This window comes from Polypterus senegalus, chromosome 14 (assembly GCF_016835505.1).
Source record: "Polypterus senegalus isolate Bchr_013 chromosome 14, ASM1683550v1, whole genome shotgun sequence".
Lineage (NCBI taxonomy): Eukaryota > Metazoa > Chordata > Cladistia > Polypteriformes > Polypteridae > Polypterus > Polypterus senegalus.
In genome coordinates this window covers 110,002,377-110,017,846 of record NC_053167.1, presented here as the reverse complement: position 1 = coordinate 110,017,846, position 15,470 = coordinate 110,002,377, and the positions used below count along the sequence as shown (strand labels likewise).

The following is a 15,470-nucleotide window of genomic DNA, read 5'->3' as shown; positions in this document are numbered from 1 at the left end:
GCAAAAATCTTTGAAATGATGAAGAAAAAAGTTTTTCAAAGACAGATAGGAAGAGATTTGGGCATTTCTCCCTCTACAGTGCATAACATAGTGAAAAGAATCAGGGAATCTGGAGAAATTACCGTGCGCAAAGGCCAAGGGTGCAAGCCTAAACTGAATGGCCATGATCTCCGAGCCCTCAGACGGGACTGCATTAAAAACCGTCATTCATCAATAAATGATATAACTGCGTGGGCTCAGGACTACTTCAGGAAGTCACTCTCAAGCACTACAGTACGTAGTTACATTAGGAAATGCCAGCTAAAACTGTACTGTGCCAAAAGGAAGCCCAACACAAATAGTGTCCTGAAGCGGCGTCGACTTCTCTGGGCTTGGAGGCATCTGGGATGGTCCATTGTGCAGTGGAAACGTGTATTGTGGTCAGACAAATCGGTTTTTCACATCTTTTTTGGAAGAAATGAACGCCGTGTGCTGTGGACCAAAAAGGAACAGGACCATCCAGACTGTTACCAGATACAAGTCCAAAAGCCAGGGTCTGTCATGGTATGGGGTTGTGTCAGTGCCTTCGGCAAAGGTAATATGCACTTCTGCGATGGCACCATCAATGCTGAGAAGTATATCTCAGTTTTGGAGGAACAAATGCTGCCTTCAAGACGACGTCTTTTCCAGGGACGCCCATGCTTATTTCAGCAAGACAATGCCAAACCACATACTGCGCGTATAACAAAGGCATGGCTGCGTAAGAAGAGGGGGCGGATGCCTTGACTGGCCTGCCTGCAGCCCTGATTTGTCTCCTATAGAGAATGTTTGGCACATTTTGAAACGAAAAATGCATCGATGAAGACCCCGTACTGTTGGGCACCTAAAATGTTGTTTGCAGGAAGAATGGGGCAAACTAACACCTGCATCACTTAGTCACTTGATTTCTTCAATGCTTAAACGTCTATTAAGTGTTGTTAAAAGACAGGGGAACTGTACAAAGTGGTAAATGCTGTACTGTCCCAACTTTTTTCGAAATGTGTTGCAAGCCTGAATGGCAAGAATGGATATTTATTTACAAATCAAATGATGTTGACAAAAAAAACATGAATTATTTTGTGTTCATACTGTCTGCAATGAAATAAAATTTGAGGAGAATTTATAACTTGCTGTTTTCTTTTTTTTATTCACATTTTCCACACTGTCCCAACTTTTTCTGATTTGGGGTTGTACTCCTTTGCTTTTGGCATGCTAAAAACTAACTTGGGTGGAAATGTTGAGTTCTTTATATAAATAGATACTGCAGATTTGAATCATGGGTAGGGAAAATCATTATACTTGTATTTCGTAGAATTTTGTCATTTTATTAGGGCAGTCAGCAGTGTAAGCTACCTGACAGACTGGTGAGTTAAATACAGAGATATTATTTTGGTTTAAGTGCCACTCAAAGATAACTTTATTTTCACTTACATGACATTGACTTGATCTTCTTACAGAAATGTGAAATGATAAACAAAGAGTGCAATTTTTATCTTCGGGACTCTTCTCTAGCATTGCACAAGGACTGCCATAAACCCCCTTTCTTACCCCCCTTTTCTCTCTCTCCTCTGCCTCTCCGTCTATATGTAAAAATCAAGAAAATGAACACCACGAGACGATCACCTTGTTGCCTACTCTGGATATGACAATATTTTTTAACTCATTAAACTGGCTACATTAATCACAAAAATAAATGGGTTAACTTTCCTGGGCCTAATTAAAATGTAATAAATGGAATGAAAAAGTTAAAATAAGAGAGAAAATAAATCCAAATTTATTTTTAAATTTAGTTGTATATAGATCTTGCAAAAGGTTTACAGTTTTTAAAAAGCCTGTTGTCTGAACTTCTTCCCTGTAGAATTGCATAATGGACTTTCCCAGCATCCTGTTGTTTTAAGGTATTATTGCCTCCCTAGACAACATTTTAAGTTATTTCAGCTCCATTTTATGAAGGAAATAAAATTAACAACTTTCCTGACGAGCTAGGCAATGTGGATCATATTGCTGGTACTCTTTCACCCAAGCGGCGCGATGGATTATTAGCTTTGCCCTCTTCTAACCTTAATTCTTCATCTCGTATCTAAGTGGAGAAATCTTTTCTTGAAACTGCCATTCTGAAAGGGAAGCTGGATATGCCATAAGTCATTCTTTCAAACAAATATTAATCTTTTGACTTGTTGACATTTATTTTTGTATGATGTTGAAAACAATAATGGGTTGATGAAAATCTTTAACATAGCATGAACTGAAAGAAAATTCCCAAGCTAAATGAACTGCAGTTCAAAGCATTTGAATTTAAACCACAGATAGATTTCTAATCTATTTGATGCAATACTGTGGAGCTATGAAATGGATAAATGAATGGAAGGTTTCATGAATCTGTAATCCGCAATGAAAGGAGCTGAAGCTTTCTCCTACAGGAGTGAGTATAAAGCAGGAACATCTCTGAATGGAAATGGCTGTCAGCATGGGGCACATCCAAACCTTCGTCCATACTCACTCACACCACACCAGGTTAGAGTCACCAATCCACTGAACAGCTTCTAGCATGAAAGCGTCCAAATTGGAAAACTTTATGGGCGTTAGGGTTACATTAATTCCACCCAATTTGGGAATTAAATTGAAGGGCAACAACACTCTACAACACTCAACATTCTGCACCATTGTGCCACCCTTCATATGCATCAGGAATTAAATACAGTATTTATTACATGAAGTGGCTTCTGACTTTCGCCTGTTACTGCTAGTAATGTCTCGACAGTAAGGAATTTTTGAGTACTATTCTAGTAAAAAAAGACGATAAAAGAATTTTTGGACACAAAAGGAAAATAATTGAAAATAAGAAGGAAATAGCAAATAAACTGAACAAATATTTCACCAAAGTATTTGTAAAAGAAAAAACAAATGGAATGCCTCAAGCAGAAGTAAAACCAAACTCTTGAGTTCATAAATTTTAAAATAAGCGATGACCTTGAAACCCACAATACCTTGAAGATTAAGTAAATCTCCAGATCTGATGGGATTTTACAAAATGTATTAAAAAATTAATGAAAGATGTTATCTATACTCCCTTATTAGGCTTATTTGCACAGTCACCTGGCAAGAGAGAAATACCTGAGGACTGGAAAGTTGGAAATGTGGCTCCAGTCTTCAAGAAGGAATATAAAAGTGTACCTTGGTAATTACAGACAAAATCTTACTTCTATGCCATGCAACATTATAAATACTATAATAAGAAATAAATCATAAAAGTACCTATATGAAAATAACATACTAAATAACAGCCAGCATGGGCTTATAAGAGAAAGATCCTGTCAAACAAAACTTTTGAGTTTTTCAGAAGAGGCAACTGCAATAACTGGAAAAAAAAAAATATATGACATAATTTACTTAGACTTTTAAAAAGCCTTTGATGCAGTTCCACACCAGATATGAATTCTAAAATTAGAAGCTGTAGGCATCAGGGATAACCTACCAAACTGGAACTCAGGTTAGTTAACAGGGGTGCGGAAATCCAACGTCTGACTCGTCCGACACGGGTAAATTGACCGTCGGACAAGCGTATTTTTCTGGTTTCAGTTGTCCGTGGACAAGTGCAATTTTCTGGAGAAAAAAGAATTATATGTGCTGTGCAGGGCACATTTTTACCACTATTTTCAAATTTTAAACATTTTGGTACATACTTCGTGCGGAAACAGCCTACTTAGGCATGTTCTTCATGTCTCAAATTGGTCTTCAATATTGTTTACAAAATGACGTCTGATATTTCAAGGGAGAAGCACTCTTACGGTCTTACATAAGTATTTTACCCTACTATTTACACGTTTGGAGATGCAGTCATTTTTTCATGCTGACATCTGATGGTTTTTCATTATAATCGATAACTTTAATAATGATAATAAAATTCATTGTTTCTACATAAAAATGTGGTCATTTTAGTTACAATGCAAATGTTTTCACCACATAAAGCTTGTTAGGCAGTTAATCTTTCCTGAAATTTGCGATTTCACGTAGGTTGTGATATATTGAGGAGTTAAGAAATTTATTGTGTGACAACACCAATTTTGATGAACTGTCTATAGATTGTTTTTGATTAGAGAATTTTTCATATAAAACAAGTTGGTTTTGCGATGTCAGTTTATTAAAAATAAAGAAGAAAACATTCTAACGGTTTCCAAATGTTATAAAATATCTATAAAAATCTTCACTTGGACGCGATTATTTTTTCCCGACAACATCGGTAATATTTACTTCTTTGGAAATGTACCATCTTGCGGAATTTTGAATATGTCATTAGGAATTCCCTGCGTAACCCATAATGCACTGCGGTAAGCACGTTTTCTCGCTATATGTGTGTTGCTGAAACTGAAGCAAGTAGCATCGCGGTTGAGAAATGGATCGTTTCTTGATTAAAACTGGCACAACAGGCCCTGAAAAACCTGACAATGAAGACAAGAAAAGAAAAACAAAAGCTGAAAGGGACTGTGAGTATGATAAAAAACAAAAACGGTCTTTTCAATCGTAATGGCTCAAAGAGTTTCCGTGGGTAAATGCAGACAACACTGACTCAGTTTTTTGCCAAATTTGCCATCAGTATCCACTTATTGCCGACAAAACATCCGCATTATTTACTGGCAAGAAAGTCGACAGAAAAGACACACTACTGTTGCATCAGCTGTCTGCGAAACACATTGCCTGTATGTCAAAGCATCAGTCTAAAATTAAAAAAAAATTGGGTTCAATTGAAAAAGCGTTTTCTAAAGTTGAACGCTCAGAGGTTGAGCGTTATGCTAGGCTGTTCAATACTGCTTATGCTGTTGCTAGGCACAGGGCATTTACTGACTTTCAATTTCTGTGTTCTGTGCAGGAAAAGAAAGGTGTAAATTTAGGGAGTAACCATCGAGGCAGACACTCCTGTGTTGAGTTTATGTCAATATCGTCTGTTTTGTTAAAATGATGTCTCAAGGACAGTGTTCTGTTTTGTAACTGTAATATGTGAAACAGAACTAGTGTAGCTATAATGAAAGCATTCGTTGAATTCGGTGAAGGCATGTTTATTAGTGAGTTAAAATGATAAGGGAATCTTTTATATAATGTTCAAGAGCAAGGTGGAAAAATACTACTCCCTAAAAGAACTTTTTTCAGTTTTAAAATGGAAGGCAGTTTTGGTATCAATAAAAGAGATCAGAAAAAATAAACTATTTTTCACTTTTGTTATTTGTTTATGGGCAAGTGAATTTATCTGGCGGACAAGTGGATTTTCTAAGTTTACTTGTCCATGGACAAGTAGAAAAAAAAATTAATTTCCACTGCCCTGGTTAACTAGCAGGTGACAAAGAGTACAAATAAGAGGAGAAGACACCACATAAAGTGAAGTCATCAGTGGAGTGCCAGAGGGGTCTGGCCTTGGTCCGTTACTTTTCTGGTTTATACTATCCATCCATCCATTTTCTAACCCTCTGAATCCTAACACAGGGTCACGGGGGTCTGCTGGAGCCAATCCCAGCCAACACAGGAACCAATCATGGGCAGGGTGCCAGAGGACACACACAAACACACCCACACACCAAGCACACACTAGGGCCAATTTAGAAACGCCAATCCACCTAACCTGCACGTCTTTGGATTGTGGGAGGAAACCCACGCAGACACAGGGAGAACATGCAAACTCCACTCCGGGTCTCCTAACTCTTGAGGCAGCAGCAGCTACCACTTCTGCCCATTGGTTTATACTAATGACTCAGATTTTGGTATTGTTAGTAAATGTAGATGATACTAAAATTGGAGCAATAACAGACACTCAGGAGGCAGCAAAGGCAATTAAGACAGACTTTAGAAATGGGCAAACACTTGGAAAATGTAGAAAAGTACAAAGCGCTGCATGGGGGACAAAAGAATATCAATTTTAAATACAAGATGGGAGACATTGTTATACAGAAAGCAACCTCTGAAAAGGATTTAAGGGGTTATGTTGATACAACATTTTCATCATCTAGCCAATGTGCAGAAGCAATTAAAACATCAAACTAAATGTTAGGTCATATTGTTAAAACCGTTGAAAGTGAATCAAGGGATATTATGCTCAAAATATATAATGCACTAGTGAGACTGTATCTAGAGTATTGTGTGCAGTTCTTGTTACCATTAAACAAGAAAGACATAGCAGCACTTGAAGCTGTGCAGAGAAGAGCAACAAGGTGCACCGCATGATCTAAGGACATCTTGTACATCAGCAGATTCAGAGAATGAAACCAGTTTAGTCTTGAGTAGAGGAGACTGCGTGGGGGTCCTAATCCTGGTATTTAAAATCCTTAATGACCTTGATAAGATGCATTTTTTAATGCAAAGATTTGGGGGAATCTGAAACAAACTACTGAGTCATGAAGTTGAAGTAGAAACCTTGACAGCCTCTAAGAAGTAAAGGTTGAGCAAACGAACTTGACAGACTGAATGGTCCCCTGTCGTTTGTCAAATTTCTTAAGTTATAAATGACTTTTGAACTTTAAAATGAGGTTTCTTTCAGTATATTGTATATACAGTAAGTAGAGTTTTGTCATAATTTCTGATAAATCCCAAGAGAAATTGACACATTTTGATAGTACTGCTAAAGACACTGACAGTTGGGTCACTCATTGAGGTTAAGGCACTTGCAGTTTCAGCTGTGGTGTTGGTACTGAAGGAGCGTTGTGAGAAACGAGTTCTTTGAGGTTGGGGCTTTAATTAACTGATAACTAAGAAGGGCTTTGTCCTTCCTTTTCAATTTCTCCTCTAAAGATTTTAGTACACACATATGTTTGTAATTTTACTGCCATTTAAATACTTGCTTAATTTGAATTGATGTTTCTGTGTTTTGTTTCAGTTTCTCTGTCTGAAAAACATCAGAACATTTCTTACTGCATGCTGTGAAATATTTGGAATGAGGAAAAGTGAACTGTTCGAGGCCTTTGATTTATTCGATGTGCGAGATTTTGCAAAGGTAAGGTGTCTGGATATTTCACTGCATTTCTTTAACTGCTTCAAGGCTGTTGCAGTAGAGAGGTTTAATAATGAGTTCCCTCATGTTGTTATTTTATTTCCCTGTTTGTCTGTGACTCAGTAGGAGTTTGACATTATAATAATCCTTTTTGTCTGTGACTTACACAGCTTGTTTGCCAAGGACCACAGATGTAATAACCAAACAACTCCATATCTCATCTGCATTTCTCTCAAACAGCCATAAAATTGCCTTTTCATAGACCCCATGCTCTACTTGTCTCTTAATAAAAGACCGTCTATACGGATTACACTCCTGTGTGTCTGAATGAATTTGTTTGCAACTGAGGTGTGCACGTTTCGGTGGAAGAAATTATTAGTGAGATGTGAAGATGACTGTGGCTCTTGTTAACTTTGTTTCACCCTCTGTTTATGGTGTGGATATTGATTAATCGGCTCCTTTGTAATTTTTTTAAGTTTATTTAATTAGCCTCAATTCGGTTTTCTGCTTTAAGTGTACTGTAAATTGAGACCATATTTGCCAATTGTCAGCTATCTGACTATACTTATCTAACGGAATAAAATATAAAATCTCTTCCGGAGGGACAGGAAACATAATCTGTCAGTCTAATATAAAATAACTTACTGGAAATCTGTTCACTTTCAGTTGCTGACATGCATCTTCTGTAACTTTAGGCACTGAATAGTTTTATTACAGCATAGAAAAGAAAATAATATCTGATATGTGATCAGTTATATTCACAGTACTCACCAGAAATGAGTACACCCCCTTTGAAAATTAAGATTTTTATTAATTTCTCAGTTAACACCAGAACAATAAGCAGAATTTTGACAAAACTGAGTTTCATTAAACATTTATTTTTTTACCAACATTAAAGCTTTGTCACCAACATCATTAGGATAATAAAATTATATACTTTATTTAAATTAGGTGTTGCACAAATGAAAACACCCTGCAAAAAATTCCACCAAATCTAATATTTTGTATGGTCTCCATGATGTTTCAGATCAGCACTCTTTCACATATGGAATGAACAAGTTGGCAACATACTGACAAGTCTGTCTTTCTCTATTCTTGAAGAATCAGCTCATTCAGAAATTGCATGCTGGATGGAGAATGATGCCCAACCTGTCTTTTCAGAACTCCTCACTGGTGTTTTATTGGGTTGATATCTGGTGATGTGCTCGGCCTCCACCTTCACCCTGATCTTCCTCAGAGATGCAGCACTGGCCTTTGATGTATGTTTTGGGTCATGATCATGTTGAAGGAGTGCCTGGCACCCCAAGGCATGGAGAGATGTTAGCATCTTCTCTTTCAGTATTTGTGAATTCAAGATGACATTAATGAAGTGCAACTTCTAAATACCTGCAGCAGTCCTACAACCCCACAGAAGAACACTGCCACTACCATGCTTTACTGTGGCTAACATAGATATTTCATTATACTCTTCACCCTTGCAATGCCATGCAGTTTGGATGCCATACCCTTTGTACCATTCAAAAGTATAGAGCCCAGTAGTCTTCACTTTTGTCAACATGGGCTCGGGCAAATGCTAAACAAGCTCTTTTATGCATGGGCTTTAGCAGTGGTTTCTTTTGTGGATGACACCCTTGCATGTCACTCCTCCACAGCATATGTTGTATTGTATCATGGGAAACAGTCGTCCCAATTTGGCTTTCTGCTGCTTTAGCTAACTGTGATGAACTTCCATGTGAAGTTTCCTCAGCTTTTCCCATCAGAAAACACTCATGTCAAGGAGTTAGCTTCTGTGGACGGCCTGGACATCTAAGAGAGCTTGCCTTAATGAATTTCAGAATCACTTTTGCTACGGTATTCTGACTGATTAGCAATAAAATATAAAATATTCATTATTAAAAAATAAACAGAAAGCTGGGTAATTTCAGAAAAATGCTACTTACTGATACTTCAAACTCCATATATTAAGGAAACACAAAAGTTCTGCTGGTTCATCATTTTTTTAATTAAATGAAAAAAAGCTTGTGAGCCTGTATAGAGAAGACCAGGAATAATCACAAGTGTTAAAGATGGAATGTTAACTCATGTCGAGGATCTGTGGACAGCCTGGACGTCTAAGAGAGCTTGCCATAAGTCCATCCTTTATGAATTTTGGAATCACCCTTGCTACTGTATTCTGACTGATTAGCAATGCTTTACTAATTTTCCTGTAGCCTTGACCTTTTTGTGTAAAGAAATAATTTTCTTTCTCAAGTCTTTCTCTTCTTTCTTTCTCAAGTCTTTCTCTTCCATGGTGTGCCATTATCATCAGCATTGAATGGGAGGGGATTTTTTACTTGTTAAATACCACCCTACTTGTCAGTTATGTGATGGTCACCTGTGTGATGGTGATTAGACTGATCTACTGTTGAATTCCTGCGATTTAACATTTTATCAAGTGTTATTTCTAAGGTATTCATTGGGGAGGACTCATTTTTGCACCATGGTTAAAAAAAAAAAAACAGTTGTGTTTTTTGTACTGACAAATCTCATTTTCAGCCATTAAACCAGATTTGCTGGACTCATTTTATGCAATAGGATTCTATAGAAAATATTAATTTCTGAAAAATCTTATGGGGTCTACACATTTATTCTGAGTCCTGTATATATGTTTAAGCTTATATTTTGTAAATGTAATTCCTTGCTTAATATCTGTGAAGATGTTGCTGTTTTTGTATTTTTTTGGTATTTGGCATGCTTTAAGATAAAATATTAAAGAAATAAAGAGAAAGCTGGGTAATTGCAGAAAAATGCTACTTACTGATACTTCAAACATCATATATTAAGGAAACACAAAAGTTCTGCTGGTTCATCATTTTTTTAATTAAATGAAAAAATGCTTGTAAGTCCATATACAGAAGAGCAGGAATAATCATATGCATTAAAGATGGACTATTAACTGGACAGGAGAGGGGCATAATCACTCATCTGGGGTTTGATGCTTTGTCCAAATGTCCCACATATGCGATGCACATGGCTTTTATTGTTTTGTCAATTTAATGAATGTTCTCTTCCTATGCCTCCATGGATTGGTTTTCTTTAACTTTTTTTGCCCCCATACAATTAACCGTAACCCTCCCCCCGTGGCGGCATACCCAGCTGCTGCAGTGTATTCTGGCAAGGTCAGATGTAATCAATAGCTCGCTCATTTGAGAGCCTTTTCCTTGCCTCACTAGATAACATTTATAGATTTTGTTAATAGTGAGAATCCTCATAACTGAAGACCAAATATCTGTTTCTTTTCTCATCTTTTTTCTTTTGGAATTTGGAGCTTTTTAAAAATGCCTTGTGATTTTAGTTCCCTTTCCGACAACATATTTATTTCTATGGCACATTTTCAGGTAAAACATGCAGCTCAAAGTGCCTTACAACATCTTAAAGAAAAAATGAATAAATAAATATATAAACGAATTACGAAAAATAAGAAGAATAAAGCAATGCACATTTACATAATACTGATGAATAAATAACAGATGCAGGTTGGTTTCAGCTGTGCTTATAATCTGTAAATAAACTGATACCAGCAGCTGCTTTTAATCATTGAAGAAGCAAAATCAAACCATTACAGACATTAAGTTAGCAATGTGTATTATACATACAAAGCAAAATTCTTTTTTTGAGGAAATTTGGAGAAGTTTAGTATTTGTAACACTTTTCATTTTCACTTCATTTTTTCATAGGGAGTGGCACACATTACTAGGAAGACATTTTAATTAATGTAAGATAATCTCTGTGCACAAATATTAAAATGTATAAAAGTCAATTGATTGTAGTGAAAAGGTTTCAGAAAATATCGACCACTAAATTTGTTTGAATGTGAATTGCCCTTTGTTTCATTTAACTGAATGTCAGCAATCATTTATGGCTGTTTCATGCTCTGGATTAGACTGATCTGCACGCTCAGCAAACCCTTAAACAATACAACAAATGGATGTGAAGGAGTACGATTTCCTGGTGATTCCCAGTATATCAGCCGGACACAGCTGCTATTAAATCTCCACTGGGCTCGCTTATATTCACTGACACTTTCAGTGACCCTGGGTATGGCAGTAGAACGAGAAATCATAAACGACCTGATTTTATCTGCTGAAAGCCATGCTTTCATTTTGCCATATTAGAAGCGTATTTGAATATATACTTCACAGGGATTAGCAGAGGTTTTTATAAAACATCTCATTGTGATGGAAACGTTCACAACTCTTCACATACATTTTTTGTTTTAGAAAATAAAATATAGTTTTATTTAAAAAAGAAAAGTATGTATGATGGCATTGCTGTAATTATTGCTGTTCAGGCACTGTCTATATTTCATTTGCATAAGCTCCCCATGGGTGTTTTCTCCTGGTCCTCTGGTTTTCCTCCCACCTGATAAATATGTATGTAGAAAGCTTCATTGGTGATGCTAAATTGTCCCAGTGTGAATAAGTGTGCTGTGCAGTGGACTGGTGCAGTTGGGCCCTATTTTGTGCTTGATTATGCTGAAAGAAGTAGATAAGTTAAAATTGGATTAAGCAAGTTCTGTAATGAATGGCAGGATGAATGTATATTTAAAAAAACAAGTAACAAACTGTGATGCTGACAATACAAGTTTCTTGAGAAAAAGAGAAATGTAATTTACTAAAACGGTTAGCGGAGGGCCTTGTTTTTTTTACAAAGTACCTAAAGTGGATGTAAAACTTATCAAAATAGTATCTGTTCAATTATTTTAACTTCAGTTCAACATTAATGTTGTTTTTTTTTTTTTAAATAATTTTTATGCTTTACATTGAACATCATATATCATAAAACTTATATATCACATGACTACTTGCAAAATACTGGTGATGCAACCTGAATTTTCATCTTAATTGAAACCATTCTGGAAATTCAAAAAGAATCTTTAGGTAGCAGCAACCTCGGTAAAGTGGCATGTGGTTATATGTTTCTTATGGCAAAGTGTTTGCAAAACGAAGTGACATAGCGGAAAGAAAAAGACGCACACTGACATCTGCTGAATGTCAAGCAAATCATAGACGTCATGAACTGGGGAGCTCCGAAAGCACAGGTACCAAAATACTTTCAAAAGTTGCCACGAGACTAAACACCACCAAACCCCAGACTAGAAATCCAAAGGGCTAAGACAAATCCTTATAAAATAAAAGGTTTATCTTAGAAAAAAAGGCGGTGCAAGCCCCACAGTTCCGAATAGCACAAAGGAGATGCCTGAAAAGGCAATACACAGTTAAACAAAGTCCCAGTACAGAATCCAGAATCATGGTTGAAAACCGAGCTGAGGTTCAAAAATGTCAGAAAACACAGGCCTTAATGTGAAATCCAAAGATAAAGTGAAAAGTAAAGCACAGGTTCAAAAATCTGAGGAATCACAAAACATCAGCAAAGAGCACAATAACACTCCACTTCCCAAACAGGGAGGTCCCCCCTTAAATAAACACAAGTGACCAAGGCCACTCCCCTTTCCCAACACACACAGGAAAAGATACACTATAAACAAAAGAAACATTAATAATAGAAAATTAAACAATACAGACACGAAGCACAACTATGAACACCGGCCAGGGGGAAATCCAGGCTGAAACATGACAATCGGAAGACGACTAATTGATGAAAAACTGCAACATTATATGTTCTTCAAATTCAAAAAAAATTAGACCATGTCCAGGATAGACAATGGAGGAACATGCCAGCCACAGCAGTGCATGTTGACAATCGAGAGTATCGTCAAGTAATCAAAACTTCCAGCCATATTAAAGCATTACTTTTACATCCTTACATCAATGTTTCTGTAATGACCATTACTTAACAAAGTTACATCAGTGATTTGATCAGTGTCACGTTTTCTTTTTTTATTAATGTTGAAAACAAAAGAATGTGTTGCAAAAATAGAAAAGTTTGAGTGTCAAACATTCTGAAACTCCAGCCATATTCAGACAAAGCTTTTATACCCTAAGATGAATTTTTGTTTGAAGAGCACTAGGAAAATTAGATCACCAGTGTGATGAACATGAAGCTGTACTTTTCAGTGGACTGTAATGTTTTTTTAACAATTCGTATTTTCTATTTTAATTTATAGAAATGTACATAAGTGAATTTAGGGGTCATTCAGCCAGCCTGGATAGACTCATAGTGTTGATAATCCAATAGAGAGAGAAAAAAGCTAATTACTAAGTCACTTTAGACAGACATCAACTATACAGAATGATAACATTAGCACATTTTGGTATATACTGAGGAAACAATATGCTGAAATGGCAGAAAAAGCTGTTAGTAGTAGAGTTTTTGAAGGATTTAATTATGGAATTTACTTAGAGTATCATACTTTTATTAGTCATAGGTCATGAAAAGAACAAGTTGAGTTTTTTTGAATTTTATTGTGTGGCTAACTGCTTTTTCATTAGTGATAGTGAAAGAAGAGAAGGAACTGCTTGCCCCTTTTTTATTTATTCTCACAATTATTTGAAGTATAGTGTCATTTATTACTGGTAGTTTCTATCTGTAGATAAAAGTTTCCTCAAAAGTCAGTGGAACCTGCATGAAATATTTTGTTGGAAGCTTACTAATATATGATGGAAGAGAATTACAAGCCAGCCATATAAAATGTGCCTTTTCAGAATAATTTACAATTGTTGATACAGTACTTCCAAAAGAAATGTAACCAATTGTAGCATAAATGTTGGAAGTCGCCATGGATAAAGTAAATATAAATGGATATTTAACTATGGACTAGTTTGCATTTAACAGATTTTCCCTTAATGGATTTACTTTTTAAGAACATCTACAATTATGCAGTTTTATATAAAAACTTTATTTCTACAAATTGCACTCTTTTGATGGTTGTGTCTTAAAGCAGATTGTAAGTAAATTAGTATGACAAACAGGCTTCACAAAGCTTAGAAAACCACTCCAGATGTTCAAAGAGGCTGCTGAAAGAGGAATCCTGGAGACCTGTAGACAAGGAAATGTGACATGTAAAGGGCTATAAATCAGGGCAGACAATGGAGCGGCTTGTCCTAGGTGCCAGTCAATTTAAATGGAGGCACAGCTACGGACACCCATGTGGTACACTGTGTGGCTAAACACCCCCCAGGTCCCATGGGGACGTATCCTCTCTGTTCAATGAATTACCAGTCAGGAGATGCACTGAACTGAAAGCTAACTGAGTCTAAAATAGGAAAACAATTTAGAGCAGACCCACTCCCCACTGGTCCTTAATGGCTACAGAGTCTGCTGTTTCTGTTCAACCCAATTTTTTAATCAGTCGCCAGTTCTCACCTTTAATGGAACAAGACATTTCATTTGATATGTATCTCAGTTCTGTCAACAGTCTCAAAAATTACCACAAGTGTGGGTTTTACTTCTCTGTGAATTTCAGAACTGTAGTTGTATCCACAGCTTTAAAGCCAGAAAGGAAATCATTCTGTACTTTGTGTTGTCTCATTTGGTTCCTCTATTCGTAGCCAAATGGCAGTTACAAAGAAATATTAGAATGAGAAACTAATTTAGTACCATTTATAACTTTGTGTATTCATTATAATCTATTTGTTGGAATATAACATTTAGAAAGTAAAAGAACAAAGAAGAAGATTACGCACTGGTAGGTATTTTTGATGGGACAGTATTGCATCAGGTACTAATTAAATGATATATTCATTAGCCAAAAGAATGGACTTCCCATTAAAAAGGAAGTTTATCTTTTTTTCCATATTACTAGGGCTAGGTTTGATATACAGTATATTTGGTGCAACTCATTAGGTGTCTATGGAGGTTAAAGGTTTGAAAAAAACAAAACAGTGTGGCACAGGCTTTGTGGATATAAGAGTGTGTCTGTGGAAAGCTGTGGAGTGTTTAATGGGGAAATTGGATTATTGCTCATTCATGTGCAAGTACAATCGGCACAGCTATTTCCTATTGACACTCAGTGGGTCATTAAGGAAAGCACCCAAACTCACAAGGATAAAAGAGGTCAGAGTAGAAAACAGAAGAAAAAGATAAAAGAAAATCAGAGAAGAGAAAAGCTAAGAGAGAAAGTACAGATTTGCATTTTCATGTAATTGCAGAGAGAGGGAGGCAAGGTGGTCAGCTGGCTCTAGAGAAAGAACAAAAGGAATGGCGCTTCAGGGGCAGGTCGCTGCTTTTCAGCAATAGAAGGAGCAGGTGTGATCGAGTGCTCCAGGCAGGTGGCAGAATGATGGAGGCCAGCTCCGAGTGTCTCAGTGGTGACTTGCTGAGGTAGCTGGGATGAGAACAGGAGAGAAGATTGTGGCTTCTCGACTTTGCTGAGAAGACCCAATGTTGTGAGCAGAGGAGGCGGGAGAGTGTTGCACTGGAGACGAGAAGCAAGATAAAGAGTAATGGTTCCGACTCTGATATCCATCCATCCATCCATTTTCTATTCCGCTGAATCCGAACACAGGGGTCTGCTGGAGCCAATCCCAGCCAACACAGG

At 36.7% G+C, this 15,470-nt stretch overlaps 1 protein-coding gene across 2 annotated transcripts in view; it reads left to right on the top strand.

Annotated features, from left to right (window-relative positions):
* LOC120514212 (guanine nucleotide exchange factor VAV3) overlaps positions 1–15,470 on the top strand; it is a 307,554-nt gene that overhangs the window by 60,223 nt on the left and 231,861 nt on the right. For both annotated transcript variants that reach the window (XM_039734454.1, XM_039734453.1), the window contains exon 2: positions 6,878–6,994. In XM_039734454.1, coding sequence (XP_039590388.1) covers positions 6,878–6,994 — 117 coding nt within the window. The remainder of the gene's footprint in view (positions 1–6,877; positions 6,995–15,470) is intronic.